The 21351-nt window shown below is 42.0% G+C and overlaps 1 protein-coding gene across 2 annotated transcripts; it reads right to left on the bottom strand.

Moving 5' to 3' along the window:
- Positions 1 to 920: 920 nt before the first annotated feature.
- Positions 921 to 19943, bottom strand: WFDC8 (WAP four-disulfide core domain 8). Of its 2 annotated transcripts, XM_003253645.2 has the most exons (7): positions 19662 to 19943; positions 11887 to 11996; positions 8608 to 8748; positions 5471 to 5638; positions 2885 to 3025; positions 1773 to 1915; positions 921 to 1376 (listed from the first exon to the last, which is right to left on the bottom strand). In XM_003253645.2, exons 1-6 carry the CDS (start codon positions 19685 to 19687, stop codon positions 1776 to 1778), a joined length of 726 nt encoding a protein of 241 aa, XP_003253693.1. In that variant the 5' UTR covers positions 19688 to 19943; the 3' UTR covers positions 921 to 1376; positions 1773 to 1775. The 2 variants fall into 2 exon arrangements, with proteins under 2 accessions (XP_003253693.1, XP_003253692.1); XM_003253644.2 differs by lacking the exon at positions 921 to 1376 and having other exon boundaries at positions 1512 to 1915.
- Positions 19944 to 21351: the final 1408 nt, after the last annotated feature.

Below are 21351 nucleotides of genomic sequence, written 5' to 3'. Positions count from 1 at the left end.
TTGGGTGAATAAGTGGATTGGATTGAACATAAAGATGGATAGGGTAGTGACGGGATATGTGGGCCTATTGATTGAGGCTATTTGAATGAAAGATGGATGAGTGCATTGGTAGGGGGATGGAGGGAGTTAGGTATAGAAATGATGAATATGTATTTTGATGGATATGAAAGAGTGTGTGCGTGTGTGTGTGTGTGCAGAGAAAGGGGGAGGAGAGAGGTCAATAATAGGAAGATGAATTAAAGGCTAGATGGGCAAGTGGGTCTATAGAAGAAAGACGAGTAAGAAAGGTAAGTGGATAGATACATGGAGTGGTCAAATAGCTAAGTTGAAAAGTGTGTCAGTGGAAGGATAGGAGGGATAGGTGAGGGGGGATTGGGTATTTGCATATGTGTTGAGTGAATGGATAGGTGAGTAAAGGGATTAAATGGTTAGTGAGTAAATAGGTGGAAACATGAATGTACAAGTGAAAGCATTAACCAAAGTTAAAGATATAAAAGAATAATATAGAGAACAATTTATACTACTCTAAAGTAATACTTGTGAAAATATAGGAAAAATGGATCAATTTTACCAAAATATAAAAGACCAAAATTTGCAAAAGAGGAGGTAGAAAACCTGCAGACTATAAGATGAAATATTTAAAAATTACTAAAATATACCACTAGAAAGAACATGACCTAGATGCTTTTGGAGCTGAATTTTGGTAGCCTTCAAAAAACACTGAATTGCTATATTATGTAAAATATTTCAGAGCATAGAAAAAGTAGACAGGTTTCCCAATTAGTTCCCATACTCATTTTTTGAAAGTAATATGACCCAAATAGAAAAAACAAATTTAAAAAGACCTATTTTTCTTTTGACTATAGATGTGAAAATTCAAACTATACTATTAGCTCAAAAGAACCAATAATATATTGATGCAACACACTGCAATTAAGTTTATTAAGAATGCAAGGATGGCTCAAGAAAATTTAATTTATTATGCCAACAAATTAGAAGAGAAAAATCATTATGTGACTGTATGCTTAAAAGGTATTTGATAAAATTCAGCAGTCATTTTCAGTAGTAAGTACAAATGGATAGGAAATAAGCTTAAAAAGGAAATAACTGGCCAGGCACAGTGGCTCCCACCTGTGATCCCAGCAGTTTGGGAGGCTGAGGTGGGTGGATCACCTGAGGTCAGGAGTTTGTGACCAGCCTGGCCAATATGGTGAAACCCCGTCTCTACTAAAAATACAAAAAATTAGCCGGGCATGATGGTGGGCACCTGTAATCCCAGCTACTTGGGAGGCTGAGGCAGGAAAATCACCTGAACCTGGGAAGCAGAGGTTGCAGTGAGCCGAGATTGCGCCTGGGCAACAAGAGCAAAACTCCGTCTCAAAAAAAAAAAAAAAAAAGAAAGAAAAGAAAATAATTTAAGTGCAATAAAACTTATGTATTCCAAATTCAACAACAAATATCTTTTTATATTGCAGGAGCCATTGACTTTAAAATAAGGAACTAGACAAGGATGGATGCCATTGGCTTTATTTTCATTATTATTTTGGAGGTTCTACACAATACAAGAAGACAAGAAAATAAAGTCATGAAGTTGAAAAAAAGCCAAATATATCATCACTTTCAGATGATGGGATTATATATAAAATCAAAGTAACATCATTCAATATTGTGATACTTAAGATAATTTGGCAAGTTGGATACAAGACAAAACTGACAGCTCTTTATTATGCTACTCATAATTGATGATTTTGATGATAATATTTTCTACTTACTATTCAATGTCTGGGGTTCATACATTTCAGTCCACAACGTGAGCAGCACTTTTCCACCAATGGGCACTCCTCATCCTGCAGGCACTTGGGTTTATCAATCTTGGCACATAGCAAGGGCTTGCGTGGGCAGAAACCTTGTTTGACTTTATGGGGTAAAAGAAAACACTTGACCTTGAAATACTTGGTCATAATTTGAGACAAATTTGGGGAATCTTGGGAATCTCAAACAAGGTTTTATTCTGATTAAGCTTCTTACCTTTCCCCCTATAGTAACAATAGACTGGAGGAGGCAGAGTATCAACTTTCTACGACTAATAACTTGAGGAGCATCAAGAAAAGTCTTGCCATCTCTGACTTGTGCCATCTGATAGGATTCCTGTCTGCTCCTACAGAATTAATGGATCTGGGTTATATAACCCAGAGGACCACAGGTGGCAGGAGTATTAGCACACAGAACCTACTTGTTTTACAAATTGTAGGCGTTGAGGAGTATTTAGAGGGAAATGAGTTGCCCAATGCCACATAGAAAGCCAGTAGAAAAGTTGAAGTAGGTTGAAAAGCCTTTGACTCCTGCCACCACACTATACTGAACCTTAGAAACTTAAAGCCACACCTGGACAATCCCTGGGACTACATGGGGTCGTAAACACCTGCCTTAGAGGAGGCAGGAAAGTTGGCTTCTATCCAACATCATTTGCTACTAATGTTTTTCCCAGCCCGTCTTACAGGATATGAATATCATGTGCATGCTCTGAAGTTCTGTGCAGACATGAGGGCTTATTAGGAATATACCTCATGGTTATGAGATTTTATAAATCGGTAAATATTGTCACCTTGCAAGTCATTGAGGAATGAGTCTCAGAAAAAAATAAGTTTTCTTGGGGAAGAATAGAGAACAATACTATGAATTACTGGCTTTGAAGAACAACACAATAGTCTTCAGAGGTCAAGAGGTCAATATAACTTGTTGCGCATTAAAAGGGGTTCCCAAGGATCCTCAAAGATGAGCCCAAGGGGCATCCGAGGTTCAAGACATCCCCCCACTCCATGGGACAGCATGGCATCCTTGGCACATGCCCAATAGATATGGGAGGTATATCTCCAATCCTTACCTGTCCAGGCCCTGGTACAAACAAAGCCACACCTGGATTCACAACATTTGTCTGTCTGGGGACAATCGATGTCACTGTGACATGAAGGTGGACACTCCTTACGTTCAGTGAAAGGGAAGAGTGGGCATTGTCCATCCTTAACTAAAATAAGAGCAGATGTGTGCTTCTTAAAACCCCACCCCCATCCCACCACCCTTCAAAGAGCCTTTCCTTCTCTTCAAAGCTAGTATCCCTTTCTGCAACTTGGTTCACGCTACCCTATCCATCTCCATCCAGGAGGCTGTGGAAGAATGAAATGTCTCATCATATCATGGGATATGGTAGAGAGCGTGCTGGGCTTGGTGCCTTAAGCCCCATGGTAAAGTCCCAGTCCTGCTACTTCGTGAGTTTCCTTCTCTATAAAATGAGGATAATTATGTGAAATCTACACAAATCAGTGTAACCCATTTTAGGGTATTTGGTTTTACTTAGAATGAAATGGGGATCCATCGCAGTGTTCTCAGTAGAGAAGTGATATGGCCTGACTCATGTTTTGAAAGGGTCATTGTGACTACTGTGTTAATAATAGATTGTAAGGAGGATAGAAGCAGGGAGACCTTTTAGGAGGCTGTTGGGGTAATCCAAGTAAGAAGACAGCTCCTCAGATCAGGGTGGCAGCTGCGGAGGTGGTAAGGTTTTACCAGATTTGGGATCTACCTTCAAGGTAGAACTAAAATTATTTCCTAACTTAATGGATGTTAATTGATAAAGAGAGGCATCAACTGTGATTGTGAAGTTTTTCAACCAAGATGAGAAGCATGGATAGAACAGGTTTGCGTTAGGGGAGTGATGGTAAGAGGTACTGGTTTATGTTTATGTTTAGCTTATTTTTCTTTTTTTGAGACAGGGTTTCCCACTGTCACCCAACTAAGCCTCAATTTCCCCAGCTCAAGTGATCTTTGAGGAGGTGGGAACACCTCCTCAAGTGATCTTCCCAGCCTCCTGAGTAGCTGGGACCACAGGTGCGTGACACCATGCCTGTTTTTTTGTTGTTGTGTGTTTTTGTTTTTTTGTTTTGTTGTTGTTGTTGTTGTTTGTAGAAATTGGGTCTCACTATTCTGCCTAGGCTGGTCTCAAACTCCTGGGCTCAAGTGATCCTCTTGCCTCAGCCTCCCAAACTGCTGGGATTACAGGTATAAGCTACTGTGCCTGGCCTGAGGTTCTGTTTAAGCAAGTTCAACATGAGATGTTTATGAGGTTCAGGTGGAGATGTAGAGCAGATAGTGGAGTTTAGGAGTCAGATTAAGACTGGAGACACAACTTTGTGGGTCATTAGAACATAGGTGGTATTTAAATCAATTCTTTGGGGTTTTGTGCTTGTATGCTCTTGTCCTCATCTGACTGCAAATTCTACAAAGGCTTCCCCAGGTCAGGCTCAGGCTATGATGTGTTGAACTCTCAGAGGTATTATCAGGTTGCCTCTGAGTCTTAACCTAAATTTCCCACAAACCAACCCAAGCCCATTTCCCTGGCCTCCTCTTCCTGATGGCTCCTGGGAGAGGAGACAAGGGTCTTGTCCACAGCATCATGATTCCTTAGAGCTTCCCATGAATGGAAGCTTGTGGTCCTAGTTTCAAGTCAGGTCCCAGGATTGCCTTGGCCGTTCAGGCCCATGGGTCCATGGAATTAAAATTCCACCTCTACTCCTGACCAACTGTGGGTCCTCAGGCAACTAACTTTACCTACCTCTCTGACTCTGTTCTCTCATCTGTAAAGTGGTAGTGATGGTACATTTTTCAGCTTGCCTCACAGAATCTAAGGTAGAAATTGCAACCCTGCCTCATAAATCACACAGTGTTGCATTGTGAAGATCACTGGTCACCATCTCAACTGTTACCATTTAGTGAACCCACACCATGGGACCACCACTATATCAAGTCTTTGTGTTTTAAATCACATATAATCCTGCCAACAACTCAATAAGCTGTTGGCTGTGACTCCAGAATTACAGAAGAGGGAACTGAAATTCAAAGAAGTGAAGAAAGCAGCAAGTGGGAAAAGTCAGATTTTCATTCAGGTCATTTGACTCCTAAGTTTGGTAGGACACTGTCTCCCAACATTGCTGGTGATGATCATTATACTAAGGAATAAAGCCACAGCCTTCACCTTCACCCCACCCTACTCTCCACCTCCAGTGTGGACACTTACTCCATGGGATTCCAGAGCTGGCCTGTCTACACTTCATTCTTACACAAATCCTCAGTATGATGCTCAACACGTTACTATGATGAGGAAACACCTTCTTCCAAGGGGGCACACCTGGCTTTCGGGTCACATTGGCCAAGATCTATTAACATTTTCTATACACTATCTCATTTTTTGGCAGAGCCACTCCATTAGGTAAATACTATTATTAACCTCATTCTATAGGCAAGGAAGCTGAAGCTTAAAAAAGGCAGGCAACTGGCCCAAGACCTCGCAGCCAGTGAATGACAGGGCTAAGTCTTGAACCAAGGAACTTTAACCTCAAATCCTGAGCCTATAACCTCACTGGTATACTATTTCTAGTTAAACTAGACCCTCAGATTTCCAGGATACAGGTCTCACCAATTAACATGCAGGCCGTCCTGCAGGCATCCTCACTTAAGAAGTTGTTGGCATTCCCTTCGCAGCCCTTGTATGTGAAGGGTGTGCAGCGGTAATTTTTAAAGTCAAAATACCAGCGCTGTGCATCATGATTACAATTTCCATGTCTCACAGGCAGCATGCAGGGTTCTGAGGTCAGGAAGCAAGGAAGGAAGGATACGAAGAGTAGAGATAAAAGAACAGGGTCAGTTCTCTAGCATTTGTCATAACTCCTGGTGTTATCACCCAAGTCATCAAAGGAGCCATGGCAGGGAAAAAAAAAGGCATAGGTTCTGGTCCCAGTTCTACTACTAATAGTCTATGTTGTATGGCACCTCTGAGCATCACTCCTTCCTTGCAAAGAATATTACAAGGTGCATATAAGAATCTTGTAGTTTGGAGCTGATCTTTCTTCTCCACTGTTCTGAGCTTTGGTAGGGCAAGACCTGTTCAGCAACTATTAGGTTGATGCAAAAGTAATTGTGGCTTTTGCATTGTTGAAATTTGCCATTTGATATTAGAATACCTTCTTAAATAAATATGGTAATATCCTACATCATTTTAAGGCACATTTCTTGCTTCCTGTACTTTTGCTAATGACTTATTATTTGCTGTTTATTTTATATTTATTTTAGACTATATAAATTATATTAGACAAAAAAGCAAATTCGAGTGATTTTCTTACTTGAGTTGAAAATGGGTTGTAAAGTGGCAGAGACAACTTGCAACATCAACAACACATTTAGCCCAGGAACTGCTAAGAAATATACAGTGCAGTGGTGGTTCAAGAAGTTTTGCAAAGGAGACGAGGGCTTTGAAGATGAGGAGCATTGTGGCTGGCCATTGGAAGTTGACAATGACCAATTGAGAGCAGTCATCAAAGTTGATCCTCTTACAACTATATAAGAAGTTGCCGAAGAACTCAACATCAACCATTCTATGGTCATTCAGCATGTGAAGCAAATTGGAAAGGTGACAAAGCTCAATAGGTGGGTGCCTCATGAGCTGAGCAAAAATAAAAATATTGTTTTGAAGGGTCATCTCTTATTCTACGCAACAACAACAAACTATTTCTCAATCACATTGTGATGTGCAATGAAAAGTGGATTTTACATGACAACCAATGATGACCAGCTCAGTGGCTGGACCGAGAAGAAGCTCAAAAACACTTCCCAAAGCCAAACTTGCACCAAAAAAAGGTCATGGTCACTGTTTGGTGGTCTGCTGGTGGTCTGATCCACTATAACTTTCTGAATCCTGGCAAAACCATTACATCTGAGAAGTATGCTCAGCAAATCGATGAGATGCACTGAAAACTGCAGTGCCTGCAGCCAGCATTGGTCAACAGAAAGGGCCAGTTGATCAACAGAAAGGGCCAATTCTTCTCCACCACAACGCCCAACCACACGTCACACAACCAACTCAAAAGTTGAATGAATTGGGCTACAAAGTTTTGCTTCATCCACCATATTCACCTGACCTCTCGCCAACCGACTACCACTTCTTCAAGCATCTCAACAAGTTTTTGCAGGGAAAACACGTCCACAAACAGCAGGATGCAGAAAATGCTTTCCAAGAGTTCATCAAATCCTGAAGCTTGGATTTGTATGCTACAGCAATAAACAAGCTTATTTCTCTTTGGCAAAAATGTGTTGATTGTAAAGTTTCCTATTTCGATTAATAAAGATGTGTTTTGTTTTGTTTTCTTTTGTTTTGTTTTTTGAGAAGGAGTCTCGCTGTGTCACCCAGGCCGCAGTGCAATGGTGCGATCTCAGCTCACTGCAACCTCTGCCTCCCGAGTTCAAGCAATTCTCCTGCTTCAGCCTCCTGAGTAGCTGGGATTACAGGCGCCCGCCAACATGCCCAGCTAATTTTTGTATTTTTAGTAGAGACAGGGTTTCATCGTGTTGGTCAGGCTGGTCTCGAACTCCTGACATCAGATGATCTGCCCGCCTTGGCCTCCCAAAGTGCTGGGATTACAGGTGTGAGCCACCGTGCCGAGCCAATCAAGATGTGTTTGAGCCTAGTTATAATGATTTAAAATTCACGGTCCAAAACCGCAATTACTTTTGCATCCAAAGTGCCTGACAAAGTGCCCAGTACCTAGAAGGAATGAAATACCAAGAAAGAGACAGCCCCTGATGTCCGAAAACTGATCTGACACTCCCAGCTAAGCCACATGGATTCTCCGTTGGACATTTAAAAAATCTCCTAGAACATCTATATCAAACAACGTCACTCTGAGATCATGATGAAGTGAGACAAAAACAAGATGCCTGTGAAACCTGTAAAATACCAAACACCCGCCCCTCTCTAAGCTAACATGAGTGACTTATGCTTCTCTACCAATCAATCACAGCTTTATCCTCAGTCTATTCTGCATTCTGTATTGTTAAGATTCCCTGGGATAGCCAGTCATAGAATTGCCCCTGCTTTCTGACAGCACCCAATCTAGAGCAAACTCTCACTTCTTTAGACCCTTCCCCGAATTACCCAATCAAAGCCCAAATCCTATAATAGATTCTTTCTACCAGCTTCTTACTGAAATGCCTCATAGTTGTCTGGGGTGAATATTTTCCCTCACTTCAATGAGTAATAAACCCAATTTGTTCAACTACAGGTGTTTTCTGGTGGTCTTTGTTCAAAGGGCATTAACAACAGATATTTGTTGAATGCATAAATGTATGAATGAGTGAATAAATGAATCTTTTTTAAAAACACACAGTTCCCCGCACATATTAGACAGATGCCCAATACATTGAGTTACCAGAAAACCTCCCTGAAGATCAAAGAGTCTGAAAAACAATGCCAGCATTTAAGCTGAGGTTTCATTTTGTCACAGTGCCATAATAATCTCTTGAACAGAGTGCGCATGCAACAAGTATTAGTTATTTGTGAATGATTGAATGTTGGATCCAAGAAGACCAGCATCAATATTATGGTGGTTGATGGTCACCATGCCTAGACTTATGACTTGTACTTGAGGGTTAGGCATTGAATAAGAGAATGAGAAGAGCACAGGCCCTGGGTCCTTGTCCTGCCATCCAAGGGAATCCCCCAGACAGTTTTGGACAGAACAAGAAGTGGGGAACCTCTGTCCTCAGCCTGGACATCGCTACCTTGAAAGGCATCCATGCACTTCTTCTGGCAGGCAAAAAAGCAGCACTTCAGGTATTCCTTGCAGTCAAAATCTGTGTTGCATGAGTCCGGAAGTTCAGTGGTACAGGTGAGCCTCTCTTTGGGACATAACCCTGGTTTGTCTGCAAGAAAGAAATGTCCAAACTCACAATCATTTGGAATTTCAGCTCTTTTTCTCCTATGGCAAAGGTGTGTAGTGAAATTCTCTCGGCCCTATCCTCTACTTTCAATTCTTAGTTCTTGCTCTGCTTATATTCAGGGGCTAGTTCTCTTTCTCAGCACTCAGATTCGTTCAAATGGATCTGAATCAGGACTTTGTGTCCAAGAAGAACTGAAGGAGAAGCATGTTGGATTCCAGGGCAAGGGGTTAGGAAGGGACCAAGGCCCTTTCTCTAAATTCAAAAGATTTTCTCTCTTCCTGAAGCCTAATATTTTAATGCTGAATTCCTTTGTCTCCAGTTGATAAAAGAAATTAGTAAAGACTGGTGGGAACATCATGGAAGTAGAAGTCAGGAGGCCTGATTTGACCCTTGACTCCTGGTAAACTCAAGACCAATCTGAACTCAGTAGTGTGATTTTTAATTTACCTCTAAAGAGTAAGAAATGGTGGAGTGGAAGAAGCATTGTAGTCAGGCAGATCTGGCTCAGGAGGCTGGCTCCAACACTAACCAACTAAATAATCTTGGGAAAGTATTTCCCTTCATCTGAGTTATATTTTCCATCTTTAAAATGAGAATGACAATTCCTGCCTTACAGGTTGATTATAAGAGTTAAATGGGGTGATGTCTATAATGCCTGGGGTAAGACCTTGGCAGATGTGGAGTTGCTTTCTACCTTTTATTTTTATTTTTTTACTAAAAACTAGAAGAGGCAAGGGGAAAAAAACTACAGCACCCAGTGTTTCCAGTCAGTCTCCCATCCAAGTACTAACCAGGTCTGATCCTGCTTACCTTTTGAGATCCGACAAGATCAGGCATTTTCAGGGTGGTATGGCCATGCTTCCTTCCTTTTTGAGGCTAGGTATGGCTTCCTGATTTCAGTGCTTGTGGTAGGTAGAATCTAAAGTTGCACCCTCAAGATTCCCATCCTCTGATTACTGAATCAAACACTAATCTAAGCAATGCTGTGAAGGGATTTTGCAGAAAAATTAAAGACCCAAGTTAGTTGACTTTAAGATTAGAGATTATCTCTAATTTTAAGGTCTAATCTCTGGCCCAGACCTAGTCAATTAGGTCCTTGAAAAGCAGAGTTTTCTCCTGGTTTGTAGAGAAGAATTGATCAGAGAGATTCAAATGATGAGAAGGATCCAACATGCTATTCGTAGCTTTGAAGATGGTTGAGGCCCAGTGCCAAGGCATGAGGGTGGCCATTTAGAAGTGACAGCCAGTAAAGGAGCCTCAGTCCTACAACTCCAAGGAAACGATTCTGCTACAACCAGGGAGCTTGGGAGAGGACCCTGCATCCCAAATGAGAACTACAGCCCTGGCTGACATTTCAGTCTCAGCCTGGTAAGACCCGGAGCAAAGAACCCAGATGCACAACGCCAGACTTCTGACCCACAGATAATTTGTTACGTAGCAAAGGATAGCTCATACAGCGCTTAATGTGTCTCCATGATTCTAAACTGAGCATCCCTCCAGTGGAATCTGGCCAGAGAGGCATGATCGTTTCAGATACTACTGAGTCTTGGAACTGTAGAACTTTAGAATGGAAAGAACTCTATTTATTATTGGTACCAAACTTCTGATTTCATAGATTAAAAGAAATGAGGTCAGATAGGATAATACAGTGCATTAGGGGCAAGTCTGGGACTTACAATACAGGACTCACAATCCAGGACTCACTTCAGAAGCCCCACATCTTCCCTGAGGACTGGCCACTGAGACTTTGAGTACTTTCCAACAATACTTCTTATCATTAATGACCCCTCCAGGAATGGACTGAAGCTAAGAAGAGTATGTGGTTCCTAATTTGGAGTGTACATCAAAATCATCTACGCATCTTTCAGAAAATATAGACTCTAGGCTGAATCAGAATCTCTAGAAAGTGCATCCTTGGGACTCCACTTTTTAAAAAGAACCCCAGGTGATCCTAAAGCAGGCAGTGGGTACCAGGAGGTAGACTGTTACTTGGGAACCATTGTTCTAGGTTTAGGCAGAGACAGAGTTTGGCAAATCAAACTGGGTTTGAGTCGTTGTAGCTCCTTTCCCCATTGTCAGCTTGAAATCTCACTTATTAATAAAAACCCTCCCCCGTTTCTTGTCGGCTCTTCTTAACCACTTACTGTGTGTATAAGCACACCTCACGGGTTTCTCTGCATCTACTAGGGATGCTTCCCAGAGATCTGGTCTCAGCTGTCTTCTGACATTACTTGACACATACTTCCTGGGTAATCCCACTCATTCCGACAATCCCAACTATGATTCTCATCTCTTCCTCCAGACTCATCCTCTATTCCAAACTAAAGACTTTTATTTCGACCTGCCTGGGAAAAACACCATCTGGGCATCTCAGAAGCACCTCTGTTCCAACATATTTAAAACAGAACTATTATCTCCTTATGCCCAAGCACTACCTTACTTTCTATTCCGCATCTTGACATCTGGCATCAACAGGTCCAGCCTGTTATTAGAATCCAGATATTCACTCCTTCCTCTCCGCCACTCCAGTATCCCATCAGTCATGGACTTGGGTCAATTCTGTCTCCTAAACCTCCCTCCAAACCCTGTCTCCTGCCTCTCTTTACTACACTCCCTCAGATCAGCACCTGATCTCACCCCTTGTCTCTTCTCAACTACTGCAGCAGCCTCCTCACTGGTCCTCTGCCCTCAGGCTCATGCCTAGTGACTCATTAATTAGAAAACAATTAAACTTGTGTGTGTGTGTGTGTGTGTGTGTGTGTGTGTGCGCGTGTGTGTGTGTGTATACAGTGGAAATGAATGTGATCACCCAAGAAGTATGTGTTGAGTGATATGATAAGACAGATGAGACCAGATCTCTGGGGAGCATCCCTAGTAGATGCAAACTATATATATAGTCTCCTTCCATATATAAAAATATGGAACAGTTAGGGAAATAATTTGGGGGGAGCAAGTAAGGAAAGTATGTGGAGGGCCAGGGTCATGAGCAGGGGTAGCTTTCTGTGGCCCCAAATCCACGGCAGAGGGGGCCTCATCTGACACTGGCACTGGCCTCATGTCTAACCCTCATCCCCAAGAATGCTTTCTAAGGAAGAATGGCTGCAGCTTTTTTGAACTCACGTTTGATCTTCTTGGTCAGCAGTGCAGAAGTCCACTCCAAAGCAAGGAAGAGAAGCAGAAGGAAAGCTACATTCCTCCAGGAGAAGGTGGGGCTGTGGAGAGGAAGGTGCCTGTATGGATGAGAAGAGAGGTGGGAGTTAAGCACAATCCAGAGAGAGACACAAAGTGTGTGCAGAGGAACCTTAGAGATGATCCACCAGGCCCCTTTAGTTCACAGGTAAGAAGACTGACACCAGCATGGGGAAGGGGTCTGTCTGAGGTCAGATGGTGAGTTAGGGTGCGTCTAAAACATTCCGTTTCAGGACCCTGACCAATCCCCATAACCTGCCATGGTGCTGTACTTTGTGCTACACAGACACTTGCCTATTGTCTTGTTCCTGGGTAAGAGGCCACACTTGAATGATCACAAGGATTTGTTTGGAAGAGTTGCAGAGTTGGTTTGCCCACAGTCACTCCAGGGGCAACCCCAGACACTAGTGAGCATCTTTTCTTTGCTCTACTGATGACAGAAATGGATGATATGAGATTTTCCAGAGGGCCTGGGCACACTCTACTGGATCTTGGTACACCAGAAGCAAGAACCATCTCAGATGACCTTGGGTTAACAAAGAAATTCCTTTTATTCCTTCTGTTACTATCCAAGCCTAGGATCTTATGATACTCCCAGACAACCAGATGAAGAGATGAGCTTCCCCCGCCTACTCAAGCCCCCATTTCCCATATGTGTCTTCATGATCCTTATGTATTTTTTATTTTAAGGTGTGAAAAACTAATAATCCCTTACTGTATTAACTCTCAGAGTGCATGCATTTCAAAAATGCAAGAGGTGGGTAGAGGGAGAAAGAGGAAGCAAAAGACAGAGAAAACATCTTTATGCCAAAATATACATCTGTATTTGTAGAACTTCCAATACTGAGAAAGCTATGAAGGTATCTTGGAATAAAGTATCTTCCAGAGTTCCTGAAGCCATACCATGTGGCTGCCTAAAAGTAAAGATTTGTGACAATTTATCTCCCCAAACTTTTTTGTTGGGGGAGTTCTAATCGTGTATCCTCTTCAAATTTTACAATAGTGCCTGTACTCTTTGGTCATGGAAATTATGACCCCAAACATAGCGATCCTGATTTTAGGCCTCGCTCAATCCCTTGTAACAGCGTATCTTGGATCCTCAGTTTCCTCATCTGGAAAATGGGAATAATACAATTAACCTGGAAGCTTTGTTGTCATTGTGAGGATTAAGATGAGATAGCATGAAGATTTAATGAAGTGGTATGGAGTGGTAGGAAACGTAGCATTCAGAGTTAGACCTGAGTTCACATCCTGAATCCACCACTTATCGGCCGTGTGGCCTGGATTCAGTCACTTCACCTCACTGAGCCTCAATTTGTCATAAACAAAACAATAATAACACCTACCTTGCAGACATGAGAATTACTTGAACTATTTTTGTAAAGCATGACAAGTGGCTTGTAAATCAGTGTTTATTTTATTTTAGCCAGTTAACAAATAATGAATGGCAATAGTGAATGCCAACAAATGTTCCTATTACTATTTTAGCTTTTGAGTTCCCTAGTCAGAGACTGTGTAAATCATTCCTCTAGTTCCCCTAAAAGGTTAGCCAAAAAGCCCTCTGGTGCTTTAAATTTTTATTATCAAGTCACTCTATGGGTTTGAAATTTTACCCTTTAACCTGAAAACACCTATTAACCCAGTCTTGAGAATCAGTTAATCAGATTAGCCTGCAGTCAGTTAGAAGAAAGCAGATCTCGTGGGATGGAGGTGAGGGAGAAACACAGATTAATAGAATTGCCAAACATAATAGAGGATGTCCATTTATAATTTTAGCATAAGTATATCCCATGCAATATAAGGAACATAGTTCTACTAAAAAATTATTTGATGTTTATCTGACATTCAAATTTAATTGGTCATCCTCTATTTTTATTTTCTAAATCTGGCAACTTTGACACAAAATGAATCCATTTTGGTTGAACTGAGGTTTGTTTGGGCAAGAGACTACAAAACACAGGTAACAAATGAGCATAATTGCAATAGTTGCTCAGCGGGGGCTCTGAAGAACTAGGACAGACCTGGAATACACGGACACAAATGTGCTATATAAATAACACACTAGGTTCTGGGCACGGTGGCTCATGTTTGTAATCTCAGCACTTTGAGAGGCCAAGACAGGAGGATCACTTGAGCCCAGGAGTTCAAGACCCACGTGGGCATAGGCCGGGCGCAGTGGCTCACGCCTGTAATCCCAGCACTTTGGGAGGCCCAGGTGGGCGGATCATGAGGTCAGGAGATCCAGACCATCCTGGCTAACACGGTGAAATCCCGTCTCTACTAAACAAAATACAAAAAATTAGCTGGGCGTGGTGGCGGGCGCCTGTAGTCCCAGCTATTCGGGAGGTTGAGGCAGGAGAACGGCGTGAACCCAGGAGGCAGAGCTTTCAGTGAGCCGAGATCGCGCCACTGCACTCCAGCCTGGGTGATAGAGAAAGACTCTGTCTCAAAAAAAAAAAAAAAAAAAAAAAAAAAAAAAAAAAAAAAAAAAAAACCTTAGCCCAGTATGGTGGCGCACATCTGTGGTTCTAGCTACTCAGGAGGCTGAGCTGGGAGAATCACTTGAGCCCAGGAGGTCAGTGTTGCAATGAGCCATGATCATGCCCCTGCACTTCAGCCTGGTGACAGAGTGAGACCCTGTGAAGGAAGGGAAAGGAGAGGAGAGGAGAGGAAAACAGAGGAGAGGAGAGGAGAGGAGAGGAGAGGAGAGGAGAGGAGAGGAGAGGAGAGGGAGAAAGAAGAAGAAAGAGAGAGAGGAAGGAAGGAAGGAAGGAGAAAGAAAGAGAGAGAGAAGGAAGGAAGGAAGGAAAAGGAAAGGAAGAAAGAAAGAGAAAGAAAGAAGAAAAAGAAAGAAAGAAAAGAAAGAAAAGGAAGGAAGGAAGGAAGGAAAAAGAGTGAGGGAGGGAAAGGAAGAAAGAGAAAGAGGGAGGGAGGGAAGGAAGGAAAGAAGGAAGGAAGGAAAGAAGGAGGGAAGAGAAAAAGGGAGGGAGGGAAGGAAGGAAGGACACACACCAGGAATGAAGAGATTTTGATTGAAATCCACGCTTCACCATCAACTCACTGTGTCAACTTGGGCTAGTTTTACCTCCGTCTACCAATTTGAAATTTTACTTCTGTCTACCCATTTGAAAAATGAGTGGATTTGGCTAGATTAGGCTTGTTCAGGCTGGGGTATCCATATGCCTCAGGATACAGGAAGACTTTCCAGGAGGTACACAGGTACAGAGGGATCTGAGGACATTACTGATTATTAAACTACATATTTACTTTTTCCTGAAGTTGATCTACTTGAGAATGAGCCACCCTGAGTTCTCCTTTTCTTCCTCTCTTTGATTAAGTCCTTCCTCTTTAAATTAAAAAAAAAAAAAAAGCATACTTCTTACCTAACTCTTACATGTCTTCAAAGTGTAAAAGCTTCTGAATTCCAAACAAAGGAACAATTCAAGAATGCATTTTCCTGAGGATGTTTCCATGGAAGCAAAGCAAAGAAAGTGTGAGTAAGAAATACCAAGGGGTCAGCACCGGTTTCATTCAGGTGGCAAACTCACACTATGCCACTGTGCCTTTTGCTGTCTGCCACCACTGCACTGTATATTTCTTAGCAGTTCCTGGGCTAAATGTGTTGTTGATGTTGCAAGTTGTCTCTGCCGCTTTACGACCCATTTTCAACTCAAATAAGAAAATCACTCGAATTTGCTTTTTTGTCTAACATAATTTATATAGTCTAAAATAAATATAAAATAAACAGCAAATAATAAGTCATTAGCAAAAGTACAGGAAGCAAGAAATGTGCATTAAAATGATGTATGATATTACCACATTTATTTAAGAATGTATTCTAATATCAAACAGCAAATTTCAACAATGCAAAAACCACAATTACTTTTGCATCAGCCTAATAGTTGCTGAACAGGTCTTGCCCTACCAAAGCTCAGAACAGTGGAGAAGAAAGATCAGCTCCAAAGTACAAGATTCTTATATGCACCTTGTAATATTTTTTGCAAGGAAGGAGTGATGCTCAGAGGTGCCATACAACATAGACTATTAGTAGTAGAACTGGGACCAGAACCTATGCCTTTTTTTTTCCCTGCCATGGCTCCTTTTATGACTTGGGTGATAACACCAGGAGTTATGACAAATGCTAGAGAACTGACCCTGTTCTTTTATCTCTACTCTTCATATCCTTCCTTCCTTGCTTCCTGACCTCAGAACCCTGCCTGCTGCCTGTGAGACATGAAAACTGTAATCATGATGCACAGCGCTGGCATTTTGACTTTAAAAATTACCGCTGCACACCCTTCACATACAAGGGCTGCGAAGGGAATGCCAACAACTTCTTAAGTGAGGATGCCTGCAGGACGGCCTGCATGTTAATTGGTGAGACCTGTATCCTGGAAATCTGAGGGTCTAGTTTAACTAGAAATAGTATACCAGTGAGGTTATAGGCTCAGGATTTGAGGTTAAAGTTCCTTGGTTCAAGACTTAGCTCTGTCATTCACTGGCTGCGGGGTCTTGGGCCAGTTGCCTGCCTTTTTTAAGCTTCAGCTTCCTTGACTACAGAATGAGGTTAATAATAGTATTTACCTAACGGAGTGGCTCTGCCAAAAAATGAGATAGTGTATAGAAAATGTTAATAGATCTTGGCCAATGTGACCCGAAAGCCAGGTGTGCCCCCTTGGAAGAAGGTGTTTCCTCATCATAGTAACGTGTTGAGCATCATACTGAGGATTTGTGTAAGAATGAAGTGTAGACAGGCCAGCTCTGGAATCCCATGGAGTAAGTGTCCACACTGGAGGTGGAGAGTAGGGTGGGGTGAAGGTGAAGGCTGTGGCTTTATTCCTTAGTATAATGATAATCACCAGCAATGTTGGGAGACAGTGTCCTACCAAACTTAGGAGTCAAATGACCTGAATTAAAATCTGACTTTTCCCACTTGCTGCTTTCTTCATTTCTTTGAATTTCAGTTCCCTCTTCTGTAATTCTGGAGTCACAGCAAACAGCTCATTGAGTTGTTGGCAGGATTATATGTGATTTAAAATACAAAGACTTGATATAGTGGTGGTCCCGTGGTGTGGTCTTGAACTCCTGGCCTCAAGCAATCTGCCTGCCTCAGCCTCCCAAAGTGTTGGGATTACAGGCGTGAGCCATTGTGCCCGGCCTTAGAGTTTTCTATTGTCTAATATTAATCCAACTATACTTTCTCTTCTTTGTTTGCATTTGCCTAGTCTTTCTTCCATTCTTTTGCGTTCAACTTGTGTTTTAAGTTTTAAAGTTCATCCTTTTATGTTTTAAGTTTATCCTTCAAATAGTGTAAATCTACATTGTAAAAATCCAGTCCAGCAATTATTACCTATTAATTGACATTTATGGGCACTAATGACATATTTGGATTCATTTCTACAATTTTGTTACGAGTTATCTACTCTGTCCTCCTTATTCAGATTCTGTACTTGCAAATTTGCCAACTTGCTGAAATTTATTTATTACCCAAAAACCAATACTCGTGATGCTTTTGTGGTCATTCAGGGATATGTGCAGAGTGGCAAAACATTTGAGTCACCCAACATACACATTCCCAGCTGAAGTCAAACAAGACAATGCTCTGCTTGTTTAAGCTCTTCTACTACTATAAACAAGCTTCCTTTTTGCAGTCTATTTAGTGTCACATTTTTCACATTTTTGTGCTTTTTGTTGGTGAGTTTGCTGTTTAAAATGGCCACCAAGAGTTACTAAAGTGCTGTCAAGTGTCCTAAGAGCAAGAGGCCTGCGATGTGCCTTACAAAGAAATTACCTGTGTTAGATAAGCTTGGTTCAGGCATGAGTTACAGGGCTTTCAGCCACAATTCAATGTTAATGAAACAATAATTATATATTATATAGGGTGCCTTTTTTTTTTTTTTTCGAGATGGAGTCTCACTCTGTAGCCAGGCTGGAGTGCAGTAGTGCGATCTCAGCTCACTGCAACTTCTGCCTTCCTGGTTCAAGTGATTCTCCTGCCTCAGACTCCCGAGTAGCTGGGATTACAGGCACCCACCACCACGCCCTGCTAATTTTTTGTATTTTTAGTAGAGATGAGGTTTCACCGTGTTGGCCAGGATGGTCTCGATCTCCTGACCTAGTGATCCGCCTGTCTCAGCCTCCCAAAGTGCTGGGATTACAGGCGTGAGCCACCGCGCCTGGCCTATATACATGTTTAAAAAATAAAGACAGGGCCAGCGCGGTGGCTCACGCCTGTAATCCCAGCACTTTGGGAGGCTGAGGCAGGCAGATCACCTGTGGTCAGGAGTTCGAGACCAGCCTGGCCAACACGGTGAAACCCTGCCTCTACTAAAAATACAAAAATTAGCCTGGCGTGGTGATGCACACCTGTAGTCCCAGCTACTCAGGAGGCTAAGGCAGGAGAATCCCTTGAACCTGGAAGGTGGAGGTTGCAGAGAGCCGAGATCACACCACTATGCTCCAGCCTGGGGGACAGAGAGAGATTCCCTCCCCAAAAAAAAATAAATAAATAAATAATTTAAAAAGTGTGTAGAGTTTTATTTAATAATTAACCACACAGATTAAAAAATAGAAAGTAGCCAGCCTCCCAGAAGTCTTCTGTGTGTACCTTCTAATTACCATTTCTGTCATGTGTCTTCAGACAGAAGCACACATAAAAACAAGGTTATGTATTGATCAAATGATGAAAATGTGTGGTCAGAGGCTTGCATTTTCCTTAGGAGCAATGGCTCAGTATTTGCTAATCCGGTGTTCACAGTGACTTTACAGAACATAACTACCCCCAAGTAATGGGAATCAACTGTATTTTTATTACTTTGGTGTACAAAGAACTTTGAGCTCTCCATGGCTTGCCACAACAAAAGACTTCCTAGGCAAATTGTCTACTGCTTTGTTCCAGGTGGGGGCTCTACTCGAGGCTGTGGAACCAAGACTAAAGAAGCAGCCTCTATGTGGATTAGGCCCCTTCTCCTGGCAGAGAGAAAGCACAAAGGAGCTGGCAGAAACTCACAGTGCAAAACTCACAATGCATATACTACATCTGCCCATATTCCAATAGGCAAAGCACAGCCGACAGCAAACCCAAAGTCAGTGAGACAGAAATGTGTCTTCCTTCCATGGGCCGTTCTGAAATTGCAAGGTAATGGGCAGGAGTGTCCTCTTAAAGGAAAGATGGAATGAATAGTTGTGAATAATAATATAACCTATCACTATTACTCCTGTTTTAATTTTTTGAAAATGTTTAGATACATATGGTTTGTTTGTTTGTTTGTCTGTTTGTTTTAAAATGTCAAACTTTACCTTGCTCAGGCTCTGCCCCTCCACACTGGGCCACTCAAAGATGCCCAAGTTACCCTACTTGGGCTCCAACAGCCATATCAGGTTGCATTCGAGACCAGCCTGGCCAACATGGTGAAACCCCGTCTCTACTAAAAATGCAAAACTTAGCCGGGCGTGGTGGCGCACACCTGTAGTCCCAGCTACTAGGGAGGCTAAGGCAGGAGAATTGCTTGATGCATTGATGCCCTCTTCACCCTGCTTAGGCTCTGATTCCTGACACAAGACAGCCCTGTTCTGTGGAATCCCTCCTCACTATGCTTGGCCCAACTCCCCACAGCCGACCACCCTAACTTCTACGTATCCTCCTCATCTCCTTGGGCTCTGACCCTCCATGTCTGGCTGCCCACCCCCAGAGACACCCTCCTCACCCTCCTTCAGTTCGGACAGTCCACATCAGGCCTCTTCCCTATGGAGACAGCTTCCTCACTTTGCTCCAGCTCTAAGGCCCTTCCCTCATCTGCTCCCCTGCCTGGACACTCTGCTCGCCCCACTCAGGCTCTCATTCTGTGCCAGTCTGCCCCTCTAGCCCCAGGGGGATGCCTTTCTCAACATGGGCAGGCTGGTCTCCATGCTATGCTGCTTCTTGCCTCTTCACTGGGCATTCTCATCTACCCCTGGCTCCAGCACACCGTGCCAGCAGCCCTCCTACAGAGATGCCCTCCTTGACCTGTTCCAGCTCTGATGCCCACACGGAGCCAGCCGTGGCTCACTTCCCCTTGGGGCAAACACCTACCTTGCTCTGCCCTATCTAATGGCTTTAGGACTGACTAGTTCAGTTAGTAAAGAAAAGCAGACAAAACAAGGAAGAGCTACTTTTCCTTTCTGTAAAAATATGTATTGTGAAAAAAACCACAAAAATAAAAATATGCATGAAACATTAATGTTCAGTCTAACGAACTATTATGAAGTGACCACTCATTAAACTATCACTGAGATCAAGTAAAAGATTTCCAACACTTTCTGCTCCTTGCTTATTCTTTTCCAATCATGACCCCTTCCTATGCTCTTGAAGGCAGCTAATGGTAGTGACTTTCTTTTTCATATTTTCAAGATCGTATGCATTCCCCTAAATATGTTTTTGTTTTTGTCTGCTTCTGTTCTGTATCAATGGAGTCACTTGGAATGTATTCTTTTGTGCCTGGCTTTTTGTGTTTAACATTATGTTTATGAATTCCATCCACATTGTTTTGTGTAGCTGTATTTTGTCAATTTTCAGTGCCATGCCATCTACTGTATGACTACACACATCTCTACTGAGTATTTTATAGTTTGCAGCTGTTAAAAATAAAGCTGCTATGTGTATACCTAGCATGTATGTAATACATTCTGCACGTGTATCCCAGAACTTAAAGTATAATTAAAAACTAGGATTTTCTAAATAAAAATGTTATTTATATCAACATGTAATAAGTTTATTATGTTAAATGAATGAATAAATGTTTTTAAATGTCAAAAATTTTTTTTAAATTTATTCATGTAAAAAAAGAATAAAGCTGCTATGAACACTCTGTGTGCATTTGCTGGAGCATGTGGGCAGGTGTTCTTGTAGGTTATACACTCAGGATAGGGAATGATGGGTTACAGGGTATGCATATCTTCAGCTTCTCAAGCTGATACCAAATTATTTCCCAAAGAGTTTGTACCAATTCACAGCCTTGCCACTGGTAGTTGAGAGTTCCGATTGTTCCATATCTATGCTGTATGTAGAATTGTCAGAATCTTTTCGTTTTTACCATCCTGCTACGAGTATGGAAATACATCATTGTGGACTTAATTTAAATTTCTTGACTATCAATGAGGTTGAGCACCTTTTTAGATCTTTATTAACCACTTGGCTATCCTCTGTTTGATTTTCTTTTCAAATGTTTTGCTCATTGTTCTCTGGCGTTGTCTGACTTTTTCTTGCTGATTTCTACTGGAGTCGTGTCTTTCCTCAGTTATATGTATTATAAACATCTTCCAGGATCAAGGGTAATCTTCTAAAACCCTTATTGGCTTGTCTTTTACCTTTTGAATGAATGTTTTTATCACGTGCCCTTCCTACCCCAAAGACAGAAT

Source organism: Nomascus leucogenys, chromosome 13, assembly GCF_006542625.1.
Source record: "Nomascus leucogenys isolate Asia chromosome 13, Asia_NLE_v1, whole genome shotgun sequence".
NCBI lineage: Eukaryota > Metazoa > Chordata > Mammalia > Primates > Hylobatidae > Nomascus > Nomascus leucogenys.
This window is presented reverse-complemented; position numbering and strand designations above follow the sequence as displayed.

What these genes read in the sequence shown, in the direction of transcription:
- WFDC8 (XM_003253645.2), bottom strand. Translation starts at nt 19,687, where the DNA reads ATGTGGACTGTCCGAACTGAAGGAGG. An exon ending in GCTGACCAAGAAGATCAAAC is followed by an intron (nt 8,749 to 11,886) that starts GTGAGTTCAAAA and finishes TCTTTCTTGCAG; the next exon opens with ACAAACCAGGGTTATGTCCC. An exon ending in TTGTACCAGGGCCTGGACAG is followed by an intron (nt 1,916 to 2,884) that starts GTAAGGATTGGA and finishes TACCCCATAAAG; the next exon opens with TCAAACAAGGTTTCTGCCCA.